Source organism: Manacus vitellinus, unplaced genomic scaffold, assembly GCF_001715985.3.
Source record: "Manacus vitellinus isolate BGI_N305 unplaced genomic scaffold, ASM171598v3 scaffold_33_pilon, whole genome shotgun sequence".
In the NCBI taxonomy this organism is placed as follows: Eukaryota; Metazoa; Chordata; class Aves; order Passeriformes; family Pipridae; genus Manacus; species Manacus vitellinus.
The window spans coordinates 1,667,802-1,691,279 of NW_021940478.1; the positions used below are offsets into that span (position 1 = coordinate 1,667,802).

General features: G+C 33.6%; 1 protein-coding gene across 4 annotated transcripts in view; it reads right to left on the minus strand.

Annotated features, from left to right (window-relative positions):
* Positions 1-8,768: 8,768 nt before the first annotated feature.
* Positions 8,769-23,478, minus strand: part of CDH10 (cadherin 10) — a 97,559-nt gene continuing 82,849 nt past the window's right edge. For all 4 annotated transcript variants that reach the window (XM_029961406.1, XM_029961404.1, XM_008919461.2 and 1 more), the window contains exons 8-12: positions 21,908-22,044; positions 19,535-19,656; positions 12,861-12,969; positions 10,702-10,953; positions 8,769-9,840 (exon numbers count right to left, since the gene is read on the minus strand). In XM_029961406.1, the coding sequence (XP_029817266.1) occupies positions 9,347-9,840; positions 10,702-10,953; positions 12,861-12,969; positions 19,535-19,656; positions 21,908-22,044 (1,114 nt within the window). In that variant the 3' untranslated portion in view covers positions 8,769-9,346. The remainder of the gene's footprint in view (positions 9,841-10,701; positions 10,954-12,860; positions 12,970-19,534; positions 19,657-21,907; positions 22,045-23,478) is intronic.

The window sequence follows — 23,478 nt, forward strand, 5'->3', positions numbered from 1 at the left end:
TGGTTTTTTTGTTTGGTTTTTGTTTGCTGGATTTTTTTGGGTTTTGTTTGCTTTGGTTTTGTCGTTGTTGTTTTTTGCCTGCTTTTTAATATTTTGTTTGGTTTTTTGTTTGTTTTTTTGGTTTGTTATGGTTTGGTTTGGTATTTTTTGGTTTTGTTTTTTTGTTTGTTTTGTTTGTTTGTTTGTGGGTTTTTTGGGGTTTGTTTTGTTTTGGTTTTTTTGGGGGGTTGGTTTATTTTTGTTGTTGTTTTTGTGTTTTTTGGGTTTTTTTGTGGTTTTTTTTTGGTTTTGTGGGTTTTTTTGTTTTGCTTTGGTTTTTTGGTTTTTTTTGTTGTTGTTGTTTTTTTGGTTTTGTTTTTGGTTTTTTTGTGGGTTTTTTTGTTTTGTTTTTTGGGGTTTTTTGTTTTGGGTTTTTTTTGGTTTTTTTGGGGGGGTAGGTTTTTTTGGTTTGGTTTTTTTTTTGTTTTTCTTTTTTGTTTGTTTTTTTGGTGGGTTTTTTGTGTTTTTTTTTTTCTTTGGGTATTTTTTAGGGTTTTTTGTTTGGTTTTTTTGTTTTGTTTTTTTGTTTTTGATTTTGGTTTTTTCTGGTTTTTTGTTTTGTTTTTTAGAGGGTTGGGTTTTTTTGTTTTGTTTTTGTTTTTTGTTTGGGGTTTTTGTGTGTTTTTTTTGTTTTGATTTTGGTTTTTGTTTGGGTTTTTTTGTGGTTTTTTTGTTTATTTTTTTAATTTGTTTTGTTTTCGTTTTTTTTCTTGTTTTTTTTGGTTTTTTTAATTTTGATTTTGTTTTTTGTTTGGGTTTTTTGTGGGTTTTTTATTTGTTTTGTTTTGGGTTTTTATGTTGGTTTTTTGGGGGTTTTTTGTTTTGTTTTGTTTTTTTTGGGTTTTTTGGGGTTTTTTCATTTGTTTTGTTTGGGGTTTTTTTGTTGGTTTTTTGGGGGTTTTTTGTTTTGTTTTGGTTTTTTTGGGTTTTTTGGGTTTTTTTTATTTGTTTTGTTTTGGGTTTTTTTGTTGGTTTTTTGGGGGTTTTTTGGTTTGTTTTGGTTTTTTTGGGTTTTTTGTTTGTGTTTTTGTGTGGGGTTTTTTTGTTTGTTTTGTTTTGTTTGTTTTGGTTTGGGTTTTTTTGTTATTGTTTGGGTTTTGGGGGTTTTGTTGTTTTTTTTTTCCTCTGAATGCCTATTGTGCTCAGCACTATAGAAGATGAGTGTTTGGCAACTAATTTAGTCATAAAAATCCTTATGACCTAAAAGGTGTATTTAAATTTCTTCTAAAATAAGAGCTGAAGAATAACTACTAAAGGATAAGAACACCTTCTAGCTGAGATATGTAGCTGTGAATTTACGGTCTTAAGGATTGATGGTTTTGCCACAAGCTTGGAGCTCAGAAATTCAAAATTATACAAGCTTGGAGCTCAGAAATTCAAAATTATATAGGTTATGATTACTAATATTTATTTTATTTAAAGACTCTCTAGTTGAAGTAGAAATAGAAAACTGCTACCTGGGAAGTGTAAGGAGGTTTTTTGGAGCATTTTCACTACCAGTGACAATCTCGATATGAAATGAGGCAAATCTCTACACAAAATAGTCATTATACAGTAGCCTCAAACCATTCCCAAAACAAGTCCAGCTGGTATGTAACTGAGGAAAATAGAACAAGATGAACTACGATAGGGGAGAGTAGGAGTTATCATAATATTTGGAATATAAGGAAATTTGCAATAAGGAAGAAGGTTTTTTTCTCTCTCTCAGCAGTGCACTAGTATGGAAGAAGGCCAGACTGAGCCCTTAGCTACAAAGGACCGTTTTTTTACAAGAACTGTTTTTCAAATGATATAATTAAAGGTCACAAGAAAACCTTCATGATTTTCTTTTTTTCTTTTTTTCAGTCTCATTTATACCAAGGCTGTTCAGGTTGCTGTTCTGAGATGTTGATGCAGGAAGGTTTATATATCTTTGGTGTAATTGTGCATAGGAGTTGTCTGAAGTTTCTCTGCTGGGAGTGTCATTTAAAAAGGTTACTGTGACATTTCTAAACGTGTGTCTTGTTAATAGGAATGAAATGTCTGTTTCCCTTTTCATGCATATATTTTTTGCACGTGTACATATGTTTATCTAGAACACACATACATACCTGTACATATATATAGAATATCAATGTTAGAAATAATATTTTCTTTAGATTCTATTTTGCCTTGAATGAATTGATAAAGAGTAGCAAGGAAACAACGCTTCTCAAACATGAGTAATTTGGAGGAGAGACAGACGGACAACAGTTTCCTTCCAGTAATAGTTTTCATTGGCCTCTGAGTTACGAACAAATTTTACCAACTTCTGTTACTAAATAAAGTGATGTTTATGGCAGCTAAATTAACTCTATATCCTTGACTGTGTTTGATGGACTTTTATACGGAGTGAAATATTTTCAATGAAAATTTAAATTTAGTCACATTCAATCTAGTGTTTGTTAGCTGTTATGCCAGCGATGTCTTGAAAATGTACCCACTATACTTTTTTTGAATAAATTTGTATTTTGACCCCCCTATATTAAAACACACCTGTAATGAAGGGAAATTTAGCTGAGTACAGGTGAAATAGAGTTTTTCTATCAATACCATCTATCATGTTGTCGATCTACTTCTCTTCTGCTTCTGCTTCTGTTAGAACATTTTCTGGAAAATTATCCCCTGATGGTTCAGCAGTAGTTGCAGATATATAGAAAGAATGTCAAGGATTGTTGATCTGTTTGCATTGAGAATTATATGGTGGGATTTGTTTTTGATGTCAGGGGGAATGTCATAAAAATGAGAACATCATTGCACTAGAAGGTTTATTGAGCCTGTCTTTGATGGTGGCCAGCTGTGAGTGGTTAGGAAGAGTGTAAGCATAAAGTAAGCATGTAGTGATACTTACATATAGAAGTTACTTTTATGATCACTGTCAATAAAACAGTCCAGGGCTTCTTATGATTATAACTTACATGGATGAGCTTTTGAAACATTTCTTTCAACAATTTTGTAATGTATTTAAGCAATTAGCATCTATAAAATCTTGCAGAAAGTAACTCCACAACCTTAAGTGTCTTTTGTATCTGAAAAATAACTCTTTTTCTTTTTTTTGAACCTGCTATTTGTTGTTTTTACTAGAAGATTCCTGTTTCTATTATTAAAAGCACAGTGAATAGTAGATCCTCCATCTCATCCTTGTTTTCATAGATATCTATCTCTTGTCAGCTAGAGAATGCTAGTCTGCCTTATTATTCCTTATAAAGAAACCATTTTCTCATTTTGATCATCCCTTTTCCTCTTTATCTTTGCTAGATGGAGAATATCTTGTCTGGGGGAGAATATACTAATGACAGCAATAAAACCTTCTATATAGGGGCATAGTCAGTAGTATAGGATTTTTTTATTCTTTCTAATAATTCTTAGTATATTATTTCCTTTATTTACTTAATTCTGAGGCAAGGTTTTCACAAAATTAGCTATTATGAGTACAAGATCCCATTTGTGAATAACTCTGTTGCATCACACCATCTCTTCACATTCTTTTGAATGGCCTTTTTATTAACTGGTCCTAATAGCAATCTTAAATAAGCTGTCTTACCCTATTAGTCATCTCCTTTTCCAGATCAGAAGATCAGATCATGAAGAATTCCACTTCTGTCCTTCCTCTACTAGGACCATTGAATATCTACTCTATTTGATTTTCTGTATTTTGTTGAGGAGAAGACTTTTCAGCCTAATTTCTTTAGGAGTGTTGATGACAGACCTTGTCAAACGTGTGGGAAAGCTAAACAGCCTATGAAATCTGAAATTCCCTCCTTTATATGTAAAAGTTATGACTGTCTTAATTCATGGCATGTAAGTGTAAGTGGTCAGATCTTCTGACTTTCTATCCTTGTGAATAAGCAGATTACCACACTATCCAGAAAACAGCCAAAATTTCAAAAATTCAGTACATCTGTAATTGTTTACCATTATGAAATTCATGTGGGGAGTTACATAATAGAGATGTGCATTATGATGGAGATATTCTTTTTGCACCTATATAAAATACAACAACGTCCCTCTGTAAATTAAAGTTTGTCAACAGTGTTATGGCCTCCAAAACTTTTCAGGCATTACTAATTAATTGATTTCTTGTATTTACTGCACTTTCTGTGACTGTAGAGCAGGAAGTCAAGTTACTTTGTCATCCTATAACCTATCATCTCTTTGAAACATAAAAGGTACTTTCTAGATTTAACTGCTGACTTCCCTCCATTCTTTTAGTGAATATAATAAATTAGAATTTGTTCTGCTTCTCTCAAAAAGTTTTACCCAAAGTTTCCACACACGGTACCTAAACATGGGTGCAAATGTATTTAGAAAATGCTTTCCTTCCAATTCTTAATCAATAATCAAAATATTGTTTTGCAAATGTTAATGGAAATGTACAGAATTATTTTTCTAGGTATAAGCTCAAAATATAAATGATCTCTGGTTTGTAGTCAAAAATCAAAGATGGACTATTTCATATTTCTTTTCAAATAGATTTTTAATTTTCATTGTTCACTAAGGTTGACGAATTTTCTCATAAGTCAAATGTTTTATTTTTTAAAAAAAAAATAAACTTATTCAGAAAAAATGTTGATTTAAATACTGTCATTTTGATCTCATGGTTGATTATATTCCTTTAAAATGAAAACAACAATAGCTGTGAAAAAGAAAAAACAAAAGAATTTTAAAAAAGTCTGGCCAGCTTATTGTATTTATGAATTCTGATGTTGTTATTTCTAGATTTTACATCTTCTGTCATGTAGAAATGACTTTTCAGTCAGTTGAATTGTATTAGTATAGAATTTAAATAAGCCTCTGAAAAACTGGAGAGACAATAGAGAAGCCTAGGATATTTTGTTCCCCCAAAAAATTGTATTCACGTCTCCTTATATTTGCTATTACCTCTTTATGTTTGCTATTTACGTAATGGTTTTGGACATAATAGATAACACTGTTATGAATAAATGAAATTGTTTTAGCATCTTGCGCATCTTGCTGTGAGCAGATTACTGCTGGATGATTTCTGCGCTGTTCGAGTAATAGTGTTTGAAGGCTTCAGGTAACTTTTATTGTCAGATTTCTAGTTCACTTATTTGACAAAAAGTAAGGAAACCTAAACTCTATTGTTGATATTCCTATATCAGATGTATTTTACTAAGTAGCTTCCTAAAAGGTTAGTTGATTTTTCTTTTCAGTATTTAATGATGTACCAAAAGAGAGTATTTACTTTTTCTCAAATGATGGATAAACCTAGAGGAACAGTATCAAAAATTTTATTTCTGATGAATAAGGGCTAAACAGTCTGAAGCAACTCGGAGCAATGACTGGATTTAATTTTCTCCATCATTCATGATGGTCTTTGTGGGACCCTTCCAACTCAGAATATTCTGTGATTCTGTGATTAGCATAACAAGCAGCTCTGTAGCCAGTAACAAGTGTTTTTGTAGTTAACCCAGTAGAATCAAATTATAAGAACAGGGTTGAAGGAGAATAATGTAGCAAATGTGGTTCTCTTCCTTTCAACTTTGTGTGACATGTAGAATAAGAAGAATTTTAAAAAATCATTATAAGAACCTCTGATTCAAAGGCAACAAAGTCACACTGGACAATGAGTGAGAGGAATGAGGTATAAACTCTTGACAGACAGTAATGTAATTGATAAATAGTTTGGCCTGGGAATAGTATTACACATGATTGAAGGACAAATTGTGAAAATGAGATACCTTATAAGAGTGAAAGAGTGAAAAACATCTGCATATATGGATCTGGCACCTGGTGAATATTGACCTGACCATGTGCAGTGTGAGGATTTTGTTGGTTTAGGGGCTTGTTTTACTCTCTTTGGTTTTTTACTCTGCTCAGACAGTTCCTACTATCAACCTTTTCCCTGAAGGCCCTATGAAATACTACTTTTTTCACTGTTGTTTTTAACATAGGGTCTTGTACACATCTGCCTCCATAAAATCCATTTAAAAAAAAAAAAAATTTTTCTTGCAACAAACTCTAAGAATTCACTATCTCCTGGGGGTCCAGTGGCTGGAGTAGTTTTGATACAATTATGAATTTTTAAACATTCAGAAGGTCTGCTTTGTAAGTAATTTGTAAGTTCCACCTGAAATGCAATATTAATGTATTTTCTTTGTTTTCTATGGTCCTGTGACATTTTTGTCTTAAGAACATATAGAAAATTCATTCAGAGTAAACAATATCGGGATCTTGTTTACTACATGTTGTTATGCTTTGTAAAGTTTCATACAATCTTATGTGGCTAGGCTGAGGAGGTGCTACTTGGGAAGCAAGTATCCTGTTTTATATTTTCTCCATTTTAAACTGTCTGGGAGTTTCACTTTCCAACTCCTCATTATTCTGACACTGTAAGAAGCCATTGTGATAGTGTCCTTGATTGCTTTCTTTTCGCTTTTCATGACATATGATACGCATGACATTTATCTTTTCCTATATGGCCTCACACTTGACTAAGATGTTGTGACTCATCCATGGTGTATTAGAGCTTGGAGAACATTGTGGACTATTCTGTTACTGCATGGAATATTAAGGACCAGAATCAGTTGCTCAAGTGATACAGGTCCCAAAATAAATCAGATATGACAATGAATTATGACTTTCTAATTATTTGTCTGCACAGATGACTTCATGTTCCTGTGCACACTTTCACTATGTGAAAGTATTGTGCAGTATTGTGTATTGTGCAGTAAAATGGTATATCTATTTGTACGGTGAAATTCTACATGCAGAGTAACATCTAAAGTGCTGAAATGAAATTTGGGTTTTAGCTTTTCCTAAAATGTGCTGGGGAATAAATCTCCAAGGATATGGCAACAAGTAAAAGAAATTTTCATTTATACTACTTATATAATAATGTTACGACTATGTTTATATATTGTTTATACTTTCACAATGTGACTCAGATTCTGCTGAACAGTTATAAAATAACTTCCTTAAACATAGTGGTCGACAAAAATTTCTATGTAGTTTTTATTTGGAAATTAGTACTGTAATGCAAATCAAAATAATAGAGTCTTATTTGACGTTTGCTGATAAGTATGAAGAATGAGGGAACTACGTGCATTTGTTTTTTCTTTCTGGAAACAAAACAGAGATTTTTACAGAGTTATATCTGAAAGTGTTGTCTGGACCTATTTAAGCAAAGTTTTGGTTTCAGTAAAGAGGTAAAAACCCAGCTGCTTTACAGTCTATTTTATTTTCTGTCCTACTACATACTTGGTTAAACACTTAGGGTGTCACTGATCTCAGTGTTGCTGTAGATAGAAAATAGTTTTGAAATAGTGTCTTTTGCCTATTTATGATTTTAATGGATGAATATTCTTTGCTAATTTCTTCCTATTACATGTTATTGAAGGAGTAATGGAGATTTGAAAGCAAAAAAATTAGGTCCCATTCACTACATAATTATTAGGAAGATCAACCATTTGTATCACCTGTAAGACTTCTGCAAAGCTTTGTCATGCCGATCATGTAAGGAGTTTCTTAATATTTTCAGAATAATTTTCTAGTAAGAAATATAAAAAATCCTTAGATAATGAAAATATTATTGAGTGAAATGAGGAAAAATCCATTATATTCACAATTTCTTAATAGATCAAATAGCTTAACTTGATATCAAGTCAATAAAAATTTGATCTCCATTGCACCAAAATAGCTTGCATAATGGTACTGCATTCGGCTTTCAACTTCATTGGGTTTAATCAGTCCATTAAGGAGACTGAAATATGCAACCAAATGAGAATGCAGCATTCCACTTTTCAAAGGACTAATATATTTACAATATATCTTGTTTTTTAAGCCAGCAAGTAAAGCGAAACAGAGGAGGGATTATCCTTCAAATGTGTTTCTCCCACAGTAACTAATACAGACCTTATGACAGCCTGCTTTTGCTCTGAAATTATTTAATCTCAGCAATCTTTCAAAATTGCAGTGTTTGTTTAGTATAAAATTTATGTAACCAAAAAATTGAAAGAGAAAAGTGAAAAGAGACATTTTAAAATGTTTTTGGATACCTCCTTAGTTTTGTGATAACTAAAGTATAATTTTGGTTACAGTTGGCTCATTGCTCAGGTTTCTTTTTACTAGACTTTTCCAAAATATCCTAAATCTCAGTAAATTGAGTGGGGGCTGTGCTAGTTTTACTGACAGTTTCCCAGTCTTCAGACTGACAGCTTTAAGGGAGATTAGGTTATCCTTAGGTGGTTGTGATACAACACACAGTGGTTTGTCATCAAATGATTTGTCTTTGGAAAAATGGAGCTTTACCCACTGCAGTTACAGACCATCTCTAATGATACAATTATGATTCAAAATGGTGAACTATAGAATAAATAAATTGAGATTTTGAAACTAATTTTATGTATCTGGATAGGTTAGTTGTGCAAGCATGTTTTTAAAATAAGGCAATTCAAGTCGCAACAAAACAGTAATTCATCCTTCTAGTCTAGAATATGATTAGTTGAGTGCAAAAATAAAAAAAAAATTCTCTTAAACATTAAACTGTAAGAAGTAGTGCTTTTGAGCAAACAAACAAGTCTATAACTTGATCCTCTCAGTGAATACAAGCACTTCAGACTGTGTGGTATGTATGGTGAATACTGCAGGACACAAGTACAAGCAGTTGGCTTTGCTGTTATCGGAGAAATTCCATGTTCTCTTCAAGCTTGAAATTCATGGCCAGAACAGGCAGGCAAGCAGCAACATAGTTGTAAAAACTGGTTTATTTTTTAAAAATAAATACAAAAATATAAATATAAAACATTGGCAGATAGAATTTGATGAAATGAAGTTGCACAAACTTTTTTTTTTAAACCAGCTGCATATTACACTTATTAACACCACGTGTACATTTTGTTTTATTTTAATGTACAGAACAGGACATATTGGATTTTTTCTTCTTTGCCATCTTAAAAGCTGCACTTGCAGGGATAGGACATGTACCTAACAGAAGCGGCTTGTACATGAGGTTGCTTAAGGGATTATCACCCTGTTCAAATTTCTGAAGGTAAGATATTGTTTATTTTACTTACTAAAATGGACAACACTGAATTTCCATAGCTTTGGCTCTTGGAAGTTGATTAAATAAAATGCTGTATATATTCCAAGTGGCATCCTACTAGAAAGAATGAATGACATTAATGTACAAGTTTAAAACAAATTTTAAAAGGAAACCATTGTGCTGAGTGGCAGGAAAAATTTCCTGAATGTTAAATACTGTTGAGTGCAGAAGGTGTCTGTAAAATTACTTCCACTCAAAGGAAAAAAAAAATGAAGCTACTGTAGGTTAAGAAGTGTCTTTGTCACTTTCTCCTCCACCGTACATCTCAGCTAGCTTATTAAACCGAGGGCCCCATTCTCGGAGGTAATCATAGTTTTGGTCTCCTTCAGTAGTACCTGACTCCAAGGAGCTCAAAGATTCAGCTATTGAATCGTTTCCTTCATAGGCATAGGTTGCAAGCGAGTCATACGGTGGTGCGGAAGGATCAGTGTCATGCTCTTTTAGCCTTTGGTTAATGAAATCTCGGACATCTGTGTTGTCTGGTGCCGAAGGAGTCCTGCGTGGTACAAATAATGTTTCAGGGATAATGTCTCGTCGAAGCTTCTTATCTTCCATAGCTGCAGGATTCCTCAGTGTGCCAATATCAAAGGCTTGGGTGTCTTCCTCTCCACCGCCTTCATCATTATAACTCACAATGTTGTCTCTGATGTCCTCTTTAGAGAGGATCAAAGGCTCCTTCTTTCGTTGCCTCTTTAGAGCAGCAAATAGCACCACTATAACTTAAAGAGAGAAACAAAGAATGGGTAAAGATTTCTATTTAACAATTTCTTAGCAGTAAATCCACCTGGTACAAGAACTATGTTTCAGCTACATTTCAGCAACTCATTTCTGTCTGATGACTGGATAAACACCTCTATCCGTATCATGGTAACACAGTAAGGTCTATATCAAAAAGTGTTATTTTGCACACCAATTGTGTGCTCTGCTTTACAGGACGGCAAGCTTGTCTGCATGCTCCTTCTGTAACTGTAATGGGTTTTAAAATAGCCAGGCCTATTCTGAAGATATTTTCCCTTTTTCAAGCTCAAAGTACACTGTTAAAAACTGGGTTTGAGGTGAATTATAGGTCATTAAATGATATTCTGAAAACCACAAAATGGAGGTTTTTTTTTTAATTACAGCACAGAAACCTATAGATAGACAGTGCTTTAATATAAAAGAATACAGTTTACTGTCTTATTATGTGTGAAATATATACTGTATGTTGACTTTAGATAGTTTATTAAATAGAGACATTTCCTCAAGAAAAATTTTAAATGAAAGACATGAAAGCAGTTTTTGATTATACTATTCCTCCCCTCTGATATTTCTTTTTTTGATCAACTTAACAAAAGAACATAAATGAGCTTCTGTTTGCACACTGATAGTTTTAACAGTCTGAGACTTGAATTCTTATTTACAGTGTCCAGTTAACAGAAAAACAGAGTTTGCTTTTGGTTCTTTCTCTTTTCATTTCAAGCTGTACTTAAATTCTTGCAAAATCCATGATCATTGATTTTATCAACCTGCATAGCTTTGTAAAATGAATCAGGCCTGAAATATTTGTTCCTGGATGGGGGAAGATGCATTTCTTTTCTTACCTAGCAGGATAATGATGCAGAGGAGAATGGCAACCAGTGCCCCTGTGCTGAGGCCAGCAGGGAGGAGCAAGGCCTCAGCACTGCAGGACTGCATGTTCCCCCGGCTGTCGCAGGCACACACTCGAATGGTCAGCGTGCCCGTGCTGCTCTGGATCGGGTAGTCGTTGTCCGATATCACCACTGGTAGAAGGTAAGTACTTATTTCATGTCGACTAAAGCCATTCCGTCTTGTCAAAATTCTGGCAGTGTTATCTAGATTGATTAAAATATATTGTTGTAGACTATATGAACATAAAACATATAATTTATAGTAGATACAATCCACTACATTTTACCTCAGCAGTTACACTTTGAAATAGTTCCTGATATCATGGTGATAGCTCTCTTTTTCTAACAACATTCCCATTTGATCAGAAAGCTATTTATAATTTTTTAGGTACATCTGGCCTGCGTGTCTGTGCCTCTGCATCACTTTTGCATGTGATTTGAAAAGAGGATTTCTCAAAGCTTAAAATGTTTTATAGATTAATGCATGTGGTGCGTGACATAGTTATAGTTCAGGGCTGAAGCCCTGAAATGCAGCAGCCAACTGAGAAAAAGTAACCTTCCACTTCACACAGTTCAACAAGCACTCTACTCTGAAAGATTCTTTCTATGGATCACCTGTGACAACATCCATGAGAACGCTATCTGTCAACTCAGAATAAGATTTGCTACACGAAAACATTTTCAACACACTGTAGAACCATAAATTATGTACCTTAGCACATGGAGTAGATTTTTTTTAATAGAAATTGTCTTAGTAATTCAGAAAATGTGAAAGACAATAGATTTACCTGCACATTTTTGAGAAGTGAACTTACTAAACTGTATCTGTAGCAGACAAATCTTAGTTGTGTGCAGTATGCTTCAGCATCAAAAGCTGTTCACTGAGCATCCAGAGGGAAGGAAAGGAAGAGAAGGAATGAATAACAGGGAGACTACTTCTTCTATTGTTAGAGCCACAACACAAGAGTGTCAGCCAACATCAGAGTTGTTAAATTTTTAGTCCAAAAGAGAGAAAATAAATGTTTAGTCTCCACTAAAAGGAAAATTTAATTTTCACTGTATTTTTGGATTGCTTCAGCTCAGTGGTTAGCTATCTTGACAGCCAACTTCAGGCTGAATGAAAAGAACCCATGTGCAAAAAGAAAGAAAATCATTGCAGATAGCAAATAAAGAGCAAGATCTATACCTATCTACACTCAGGACCTAGTCACCAGGATATAATATTTGTTTAAAATATTAAATTTTTCATAGACTTCAAGATGTGAAAGACAAAGTTTTCCTTTATTGCTTCCCTCCATTGGTTTTATGTATTTTTATGCTTTTTTTTTTCACTCAACATCAAAAATTATGCATCTGATGGATCTTTAAATACCTCTCCTGCTGGGGATTTTATAAGATACCCAAAGTATTTGATTTCAAGTCTTCACTTCCCTAGTGTTAGAATTCTTTTTTTCTGCTGTTGTTTGCAGCCTATTACTTCCTGAAATCATCAGGATTATTCCCATTGCCTTTATGCCTGCAACACGTTTGAAGACTGATACGATGTTCCCCTTGATTTATTTCTTCTGTAATCTAGAGTCCTCTCAATTAGTCATACTTATAAAAAAGGCCAAAATGCATAGTCCTCCTTTCCCAACAGAAGCTTCTGAAAATTTTCTCTGATAAAGACAGATTGACAAAGGATCAAAAGAAAAGCCAAAGTGGCTATGCTCTCAAAACCATTATTTATATTAATGGTCAGAAAGAAGTAAAAGAGAAGGCCAAGGGAATCAGAACTATGTGACAGAAGGCTAAAGTGAAAAATCTCAACTTGCCAGCATTTTTGAAAGCTTTTTTTTTCTCCTTTAGTCATACATTTCATGTCTCTTTCACCCCAAGACAACACTTATACTGATTTTCTTTATAATTTGTTTTATCACGTTTTTACCTCCCTTAAACAGATAAAAAGGTAGAAGTCCTAAACCTCAAACATTCAGGTAAAGTATTTTTCTTGCTAGCAGCAACTTCACAGCTTCTCTACCAACTGATAGACATCAAAAGCAAATAAATTTCAGAAATGTAGTGAGACAGCAAAGACAAAACTCCTTCCTTGAAACAGGCGTGAATATTACCTTCATTATCCTGAACAGTGAAGTTAGGGTTAACAGCAGCTAAACTGAAGAAAAATTTTTGTCCACCAAGAGGGTCATCTTTGTCTACTGCACTTATGGTTTGAATAAGCTGTAGGAAAAAAAACAAGCAAACAAACAAAAAAACCCCACATACATCTAGATTTTTGATAAAGCTGTCTCATCAAAAATATTAAAAATATTAAAATAACAATATTCAGACACATTGATTTAACAATATAGTAACTGAACAAATATCAAAAAAGTGTACTATATAAGTTTTTCCCACAAGAACATCTTTATCTTTCATGTGGTAGTACATGTACACCTATATTTTTGTAGCTACATGTGGACAAAACTTGCTAAAAATAGTTTCAGCTGTAGCCTAAGTAGTTTTTATTCTTCATCTCTGATTCATCATTTTAAGTTCAAATCATAACCTAGGACAGTAATTCGCAGGAAGTTTTTTGTTTTTATGATAAAAAAGTTATTTTATCAAACACATATTTCTGATAGGGAAATTAAAGTTTCAAATTAAATTTCAAAATTAAAGCATTTGTTTCTAAACATGATTTTCTATTTATTATTATAACAAAACACACTGATATGATTCCTGAGATGAAAAATGCCAGTTAGATTATATTTCAACTCTTATAAAACATAGCATATTCTGGAGATGCACCACCTCAGAGTGGGATGAGAATCAGGTGTCACAATTCTCAGAGTAAGCTACATCAGGTCAGTTCAATACTTCCGCTGAGTGTTTTGTCCAATGCCTACAAAAAATTGTGGGTATTTTTGGGAAAGTAATGGCAAGCCCTTTATCAGCATTTGTTTATCTGTCAAGTGAGTGAATGTGTGGCATTTTTCACTGAAGTTTCTATATCTAAGAGAGGAAAAATATTATTTCCCAAACAAATTACATTTTGGCATATTTATTGCTTAATTTCAGACTGGGACTTTTTTATATCACAGCAATAAAAAATGAACTTATGGATGGATTTTTGTGCATGCATGCTTGAATGTTCAGTTATGTTCTTAAGTTTAACTTCCAAAAATAGATTAATCTTTAGTCTAGGTCATTTTTCTTCTTCACTTCTTATCCATCATTTTAAATTGCACTGATTTTTCAGCCATGGAATTACATCTAATTTTTAACACTACTCATTCCCTGTGGCATATTCGTTAAACCCTTTTTGTTTTTCCTCTTCCAATTCTTTCAAATACAGCCATTTCTCTTCATATCACAGCTTTTGTCAGGTCTGATCATCTTTAATATCAACAACTGCAATGTACTCCTGTTTGCCTTAACAAATGCATGACTAACTCCCAACTTCTCTATTGTCCATCCAGAAAACAGCAATAAATTTCTTCATGAGGCAAGGATCGTATTTCTTTTAATGTAGCAGCTTCCTTGTTTTCTCAACTGGCATTTTGTCTTTCTCTAAATCTATTTTCATACATGATATACAATACCTTATAAAACGAACAAAACTGATAATCCGAGCATAGAATACTGTTTATTTTTCAAGAATGAATATTTTAATTATTTGAGTAGTTATTTATTTGAATATTTTAATTATGCGTGTAATTAGCATATAAATCTTGGGAGATATCAACAAAATTAAATGAAGAAAACACTAGTCCATTTTACTTCTTGACTAGAGACCATGAATACAGTCAGTTTTTGGTGTTAGGCTGATGAAAATAAACTGATTTGCCAAGTGTCCATACTCGTAGTTTAAAAAGAGTATGTAGAATTGAAAGCATTATATTACACAGTTTGTAAATTATTTCCTGATAATATTGGTTGCTTTTTTAATGCGATATATCCTGTTTTACATGTGGTTTCTAACACCATCTTTTCCTCTTAGACCTGTCAACCATGGGAAACCCCTGTTACACCCACAGTAAGTTGCTTCTTCTTGCTATCAATGCTGTAAAGCAGTAATTGCAGGAAAACCAAGGACTGTTTGATAACAGTCAGGAAATTAAGTAGTCACGAGGGTTGTTAGCCGCTAAAAAACTGATTACAAAGTGGAAACAAATTTTCTATATAGTCTGCTTATTCCAACAAAATTCATCTTTCTGCTTGTTAGGTCATCTTTGAGCATCAGTTCCATCAACTGTTTAAGTAAATTTATTTTTTTTAAAATACATTATATATTTGCAGAACAGAGAATGTGCTATTAAGGAAAAAAAAAAAAGCAGAGCTCTTTAGAAACTGTATATCAATTTGCAGTTCAAAAACTTTCTCTTACCAGAGTAAAAATAGTAAAACTTTGAGAGTTTTTGAAAAAAGTAAGACAAAAGGAAAATTCTGATACTGGTAAAACCACTGGAAGATATCAGATCTATGGAAATATACTGAAAAAACTATGGTAAAAATGAATCAGGGGACCTGGAAAAGAAAGAGGAAAACAAATTTCAAGTAAATTGACCACAAATTGTAGTATGTCAAAAGAAAAGAGGGAGATGCAATAAGCACAGATAAAAAAAGGCTTCAAGATTGAAGGATATAAGAAAGTTCTATAAAAACATCTAAAAATAAGAAGGGAAAATTGAATGCTAGAAAATGAAACCACAAGGAATTTAGTTTTGCAACCATTTTTAGAAAGACACCTGGTGAATATAACAAGGAAATTTCTGGAAGTATAAAGATACCAAAAGCCATGTTTAAGCAAGGTTTTAGTGAGAAAAACATCCCTGATGAAGATTGTTATATGGGTCAGATGAGTTGATATGAAGAGGAGCAACATAAAACGAATTAATTCAAGAAACCTAGTGTGTTTATATAATCTTTGTTGAATTAAGTTATAGGAAAAAACAATAAATCATTCATATTTTTAAAGGCCTCTGAAAGAAAGCTAGACCTCTTTATATAACAAAGGGACATGTGAAGAGTGGGTGCGTATAGATTTAGCAAAATGAAGGCTAATAATAGCAAGATTGTAACAAGTGTGCTTGGAGACCCAAACAGATGGAAATACATCTTTCTTCACTACTGTTGAGGGGTTTGAAAGCTGCAGAGAGCCATGTTGTTTACCTACTCCTACCTCTGGTTCATGGAGGTAGTCCTTCAGAAAAGAACGCAAAGGACCAGAACGCCACTAGGCATCCTTGTTGGTATGGGTCTACTAACACAATATTGTATGTGGTTTGGTATATTTTAGGTATATAACCCTCCACACACACAGGGAGTTACAATGACCCAGAGTAGAAGACGGAGAATGGCCACAGGGAAATGGAAGAAAAATAAGCAGTTTCCCATCTAAACATCAGAATATAGTTGTGTCAAGTGCAGGTACCCCCAATGCTGGCAGTCTGCTGGTGCGGCCCCCATGGGTGGGAGGGAGAGAGCCCCGGGGAAAGCCTGGGCAAGGGAGGGCAAAACGCTGCCCGGCAACCAGGGCTGAGGGAGGGGAACCTGGTGAGAAACAGCCCTGTGAGCCCCGAGGGCAGAGTGGGAGGAGGAGAGGAGGGTAGGGGAGACCCCAGCAGGGATGGGCCTGCGGCCCTGGGAGAGATCCCAGTGGGATAGGTGTTTCCCTGCAGACCTGGAGGTGACCCCATGCTGCAGGAGAATTATCCTGAAAGACTGCCATCCACGACAAATACTCACACTGAAACAGGGAAAAGAATGAGGAGGAAGGAGTGTCAGAGAAGAGAAAGTAGATGAGTCAGTAGTGAAGGGGTGAAAGTGAACCTAGGAAGAAAGTGGGGTGAAGAGAAAGTGTTTCTTTTCTTTTGTATTTGTTTTTCACCACCCTACCCTATTTTTAACTGACAGTATATTAATTTTCCCCAAGTCGAATCTGTTTTGCCAGTGATGGAAATTGCTAAGTCTTCTCTGTCTCAAGCCATTTCGTTTTTCATATTTTCTCCCCCTGTACTGTTGAGGAGGGAGGAAGTGCCTGGGTGGGCACCTGGAAGCTGTCCAAGGTCAGCTCCTGCCTTCTTTTCTTTTGGCAGATCATTTGCAAAGAGAGAAGAAGGGCATCTCTTCTGACCATTGCTATAGGGAAAAAAAAATATATAGAAAAATCATACTCAGCTTCCATGCAAAATCTCTCTAAAGCAGGACTGACTTCTGCTTTCTACACTGCTTCCTATCTTTTACACTAGAGGATCTTTGGAGGCTGGCTGCTGAGCTGCCAGACGTGTGACAGCTGGGAGCTGACAAAAACCAGTGGGATTCCATCTGTCCAGATGCCCAGCTCCTGGCTCTTCTCACCTGGGGCCAGAGGACAGCTGAACTTCTTTGGTTACAGAGTTGCAGCAGTCTGAGCACGTCGCTGCTTTCTTTCCTGAACTCCTACTGAGTCAGCTTTGTACAGCTCACATGAATGCCTGTGTCCTCTTTATGCCATCACACTAAGACTGTCCTCATTTTCAGAGGGTCAAAAGAACAGCAACCACCAAAATAGCATTCTGCCAGAGGTGCTGCTTGAGTTTCTTGAGATAGGATATTCACATTGTTTGTAAGGTCACGGTACAATCTGACATCAGCAGTAGTAGCAAGCAGGAAAACATCACAGGCCCTTTGAGTCATTCAGTCTACAAAGTCACATTTCTCTCTTGCTGTATATTTGTATGTATGTATATATACATGTATATACATGCACATCTATAGGTATTATATATAGTGTGTGGGTCTATATGTGTAAGTATGTATATATATATTATTTAGGCTTCTTTATAAATTAAGTAAATGGGAAACTATAATATTGATTAAAATGTCTTTCTTTTGTAGATAGGAAATATTTAAATGAATACCACAAAATTTGTGACTGATGAAGCATCATTATTTTCGGTGATCTAATGGAAGATACAAATTTGATCATGGATCAAAAGTAATTACAGAAACCTGAAAGGGAAGAAAGACAGTATAAATGTGGGAGGAATCAAGCTTAGAGAACTGTGTTCAGTTGGGATTGATTAGATTCAGTCTCTCAGGACAGACTGAATTTGAAAATAACAAGTCTTATTTATGATCTACCAGTAAACAAGAAGAATATAATTACATTCAAATAGATTATTCATGTTATCCAGCATTGCATTTTTTCTCTTCCTGTGAATTGCTTTCTTTAAGCCATCATTCGCAATTCAGATTTCATAAGAAATGTTTATATTAATGATCATTTTAGTAAATTTGGCAGGGTTTTTTTTCTGATAAAAAGACACTATTGAGCTCTATAACAATTTCAATAAACATTTGCGGGTGCATACACTTATTTAGCTTCTCATTTATCAGTCATAAATGATTAGTGTTATTTTATTCAACTTTTTAACTGACAGCCTGTTCTGAATGTAAACAGAAAAACAATGGAATGTAGAAATACCTTTTCTATTTACTTTTAAATTATACTGACTTCAATAATCTAGATAGTGGAGAACAAACAGGGTTTCTCAACATACATTTATGTGGAACTTAACTGTTCTACTAACATTTTCTGTACCCTCCATTATTAGTATCCTGTATATAACGAATTCTGGAACCTCAGGTAAGTAAAATTTATGGATTAATGCATTTAGACTCTTTTTTTTTAACCTAGGATTTTTTGGGTGAAACTGGAACAGGAAAATTCAATGTTCTTGTTTTCCAATTCTTAACGCTTATGTCATATTGAAAATTATTGAAATATTATTTTAGTATTTATAGAAGAGACTACAACTGTCAAAAATTCTACATTTTTAGCCACTGATTTCCCTTTATCTAACAGCTTGAATTCTCTTACAACTGTCAAACCAGACAAATGCCCTTGCTCAGTACCTTTAGATATTTTATGCATTATGGATTTGGACCTTAAATCTTTTGTTCTTATTTCCAACTGGTGTCACTTTGGAAAGAAGAAAGGCAACCTGAATGTGAAATTTGTAATACAACCTGAATGCCATACCTGTGAGACTCAAACAGTTAAGACGAGCTGGCACTTCTCCCACATTCTATTCAAAGGTACTGAAGGGATTGTACTGAGCTATTACTGCTACAATTTTAAAGGCTTTATTATTGGATGATTGTGTTCTAATGTAATAGGAAAACATTTTTTTAACAGTTCTAATAAATAACTGTCTATTAGGAATTAGATATTAAGTAGCGCAGTCATTTCACTTAAATCAAAGCACACATTGTGTAGCCTCTAAGAGGCAAACCAAAATATTATGTTACCAGTTTAAAAACGTATGGTTGTTTTTTCTTTTCCTTTTCAGAAGTTTTTGGTATGATAATGAAAGATAAATCTAACAACTAAAAAAAAGAAAAAAAGTGTGGCAGATGTAATTGTTTATAATCACCATCAGTGTGGATTGAAATATATCTGAATTTTGCTATTTGAGAGTTATTGAAAATATAGATCAAACTTTTTAGTAGTTACATATGGCATTTTACTTTATGAAATTTACGGCAAAGCAAATTATGACCATGTCTCTTGGACACATCTAGTCAGGTTTAACAGTAGTACAAGGTTAGGTAAAGAAAAGTGGTAATTCGCAAACTGATGCTGTTGTAATATATTGAGATTTCACTCTAAGCCTCACCTACAGAACTACTTCGCTTTCATTTTCAACATTTCAGAAACTATTTCAGATATGATTTTTCCCGAGCAACAGGTAAGAATGATCTACAGTTGCATGCTGTAGCAAAACTGGATAGTAGGTGGTGTTTATCAGAGGCATACCTGTCCAGCTCTTGCATTTTCGCATACAAAAGTATCGTAGAATACAGCAAACTGTGGAGCATTGTCATTAACATCCAAAATTCTTACATAGACAGGAACACGAGTAGTATCTTTGGGGTTGTCTGACAGCAGAAGAGAGAAAAAAAATGAGATTATTTTCTTACTAGGAATTTTCTGTTTTCTTCCAAATTTCTTGAACATTACTCTAGCAAGATTGGGTTTGAATCTGGTCAATATTTAGCATACAAACTGGTAACATGTAAGAATCAGGCCTTCTGAAAAATAAGGAAATTATTTGTTTAGAGTAAATAAAGTATTAGTATCTAGCAAGCAATTAAGATTTTACATGAAGATAGGGGCTGCAAATATTAATCTATTCAAATTTAGTATATTAAAGTATGCCACTACTATCATAACAAATTTGATTATTTGGTGGGTTCAAGGTTTTGTAAGGTTTTTATCTTTAATTTTAAAATTATTTGTGTTCTGGTTTATTTTACGGAGAGAAGATATTATTGACTTTATGCATTATGTTGGGTTTCACTGGGATATAGTTAATTTAGTTGATGACATCCATATATATTTTGAACATCTTTCAAGCCTGACTTTCCTCTCTTGTGCCTAAAGAAATTCCAACAAAACAGATGAAATTAACCCCCCAAAAGAATCTGCTACAGAATTTAATAAAAAAAGAGTTTATATGTTTAAATGTCCTTAAAAAATATGAAGGTAGATTTTCAGACATCAGCTTAAGAATAGGAACCTCCCCCTTGCCAAATGCCAAAACTCTATTATTATTTAGAGTGCTCTTTAATTACTATGGGTTAGGTCAGGAATACAAGTCTCCCTGTTCTCACTTGCCATACGAAGAATAAGAAATAATGCCTGGGTGTAAAATAGTGCAGCCATTTCTTGGAATTCTGCTGGATGGTAGCTAAATACTATATGATTTTGCAACATTAATGGAATGGTATAACTAACAACAGTGAGAGATAATTCCAAATTACTGATTCGCTCCCTCCCCTCTTTTATTCTGCTTCAAATAAACCAGTAAACATTTAGGAGCACCTGGAATTTTATTCACTTGTTATCAATAAGACCTTTGCTAAAGGGTATGATGAGGATCTTTTTGGCATCCTGAATTGTTTAAAATGCCAAGTTTATGACAGAGTTTTTCATAGCCTTTTGCATGTTTGTACTAACTTTTCAAATAATTTCTAATCTTAACACTGCTTTCCCATTTTGTAATGGGTAAAATTTTTAAAGATTTAAAGACCTAAATCTCTTCCTTAACTTCTTTCTCCAAAACTAACACCTCTTTGGAGAATGCTAGTTACTCCTAGAATGTAATATGTCCAGAATGTAAATTTGCTGTAAGTTTCATGACAAAGAAATGAGTTGAGCACTGAGATATAATTATATAAGGAGGCAAAGTTTTTGCAATATATAAATCTGAAAAGTATTTGCACAACATTTGACAGCACTCTGAAGGATTGCTAGCTCAGGCCAATGCATCACAAGAAAAAGAAAGACTTTAAAAAAAAATTACACTTGTTTGTTTTTTGGGGTTTTTGGGGTTTTTTCACAGAGTGTTTAATCGGCAGGGCACAGTGTTCCATTTAGTTCTCTACAGTTTAGCTCTTGCCAGTCACGTTTCATTGCTGATCAGTGTTTACTTTTTTTTTTTTGACTGACTTAGAGCTAATCTTAAAAAATAAGTGACTTTGAAAACAAGTGATTCTTAGTAGTAGCTGATTTCAAAGATCAGAACTTTGTCCCTTAGAAAATATTCTCTCCATTGATTAGACCTAATCTCAATAACGTAGCAGGCTTAGGAGGACCTCTGCTTTTGTCTTTGTGCTGTTAACATGAAAATATCTACAGAGAGATGATTTAAATAGTCCAAGAAATGCTACAGTTTAGGATCAAATTGAACAGAACTTGTAAGATAGATTGATTCCAAGAGCTGTAGGTGTAGATACCATAGGAAGAAATAATGAAAGTATTTTTAAGGAAATGAAGAAAACAATAGAGACAAAAATATAGACTACCATTCTAAACTCTGGTATTTTAAAAGCAAAATCATGTTACAGTCCTCCAAGAAAAGGAAAAAAACAGAATTACTCCAGTGATATTATTTAATTTGGTACATTTGAGAAATAACTTGGACATTAAAGGTCAGTGGTGGAAGCAGGTGAGGAAAAAAGCAGTGAGGAAACAGCCATTGTTAACTTCCCACAGCTTGGTTTCCAGAATATCTAGTAGAAAGGGGTGGGGAGTAAGGAAGGGAGGTTTTTTTACTCACAAAGTCACGGGTGCAACTCTACAAACTAAGGAAAACTGAAAGGAAAAAGAAAAACCAAACTGGCTTACTGATCTCAGATGCTATAACACTAAGATTGTGCCATTGTGATATTTCACGATCAAGTGGCTTAGAAGTATAGATGGATCCGTTTCCAGAATGAATGTTAAATATCCTGTCAAGGTCAGTGTGACGATCCAGAGAAAACCTATATATGATAAAGAAACAAAAAGTAATGTCAAAATTATAGAAAATGGAAAAAAGCATATATTTCACAAGTCAAAATAGATTTTACATTCTATATGTTCCGTTACAAAGGTTAGTTTTGAAATGACATATATTTAGTTTCTATAAACACTTCTGAAAATTCTGAATGTTAGCTTCACAGAATAAGGAATTAAAATTGGAAGAATTTAAAAAATATTATTCAGTAGTGTAATATTTGATAATAAGAGCTTTTACAGACATATATGAGAATCATAAAAAAAGTCCGAATTTCAAAACAATAATTAAAGAATTTTTTTATCTTGAAAGGAAAGTTGTCTTTGATATACTGTTTTTTTCAGACCAAGACTGACAGTAATTCATGAGCTTTTCAGAAGGATTGTTATAAGTTTAGCTTCTACACTTCAGGATATAATAATTCACTAGAGATCAAGTTAAAAAAATCTGTATGCAGAAATTTCATGAAGAGATGTTAAAGGACCTTCTATATTGCTGTAGTTATACTTCTACAGGCAAAACAACTCCTAACATAATATGATGGTGTCAAACTAGTATCAGAAAATTGCTCTTTTCCTCATTTTTTTTCCTAATATTTAACACTGCTTTCAATTCGGATTGAACCTTTGATGTGGAATTTAATGTAGGATTTTGCCAAATACAGAGCATTTATCAGTGTATGTGGCAGAATTGGACCAAATTTTTAAAAAAGTTAGCTAGTACAATTGTACGGTGCAATAGAAACAGTTGTTCATGTTTCTATAAAATTTTATGAGTGATCTAAACAGTTCATCAAGTGTATCTGGTTTCACTTACAGTCCTTAAATAAATTGAGCCAAATAAAAAAAATGCTGTGATGTGAAAATAATATTTATACAGTTTTGGTGTCTATTGTTTGCTCAATCTACCAGACACAATAGAAGTAAATATGTAAAACAAACAAATGAAACTTCAACAAAGAAGTCAACACCAAAATGAATACAGAAACAAAACAAAAGAAAAATTAGAACAGTCAAAGAAGACTTCTGAAAGTGCAATAAAGACTTGCTCAAACTATTATTTTTACTGTTAGCTCACTATAATAATTCTCAGAACGAAATAGAAATCTTCTATTTTGTAGAGAAATTATACTTAAGACTATTTGGTTTATATGATAAGCATTTCATTTTACTTCATCCATGGTATTAGTTTTATTGAAGACAAGAAATTATATCAGCAGCACTCTACCTAACAGTTTTTCAACAGGCAATAATCACTTCTCTAGCTAACAAGATCTTTTGTACATTGCTTCATTAAAACATGAGATAAGTACATATTTTTACCCCATCATATTACTTCTAATGGCTTCCAAACGGTACCAAAATTATTATTTCCAGAAAATACCTTCATATTCATTGAACAGAAATAGAAATTAGAGCAA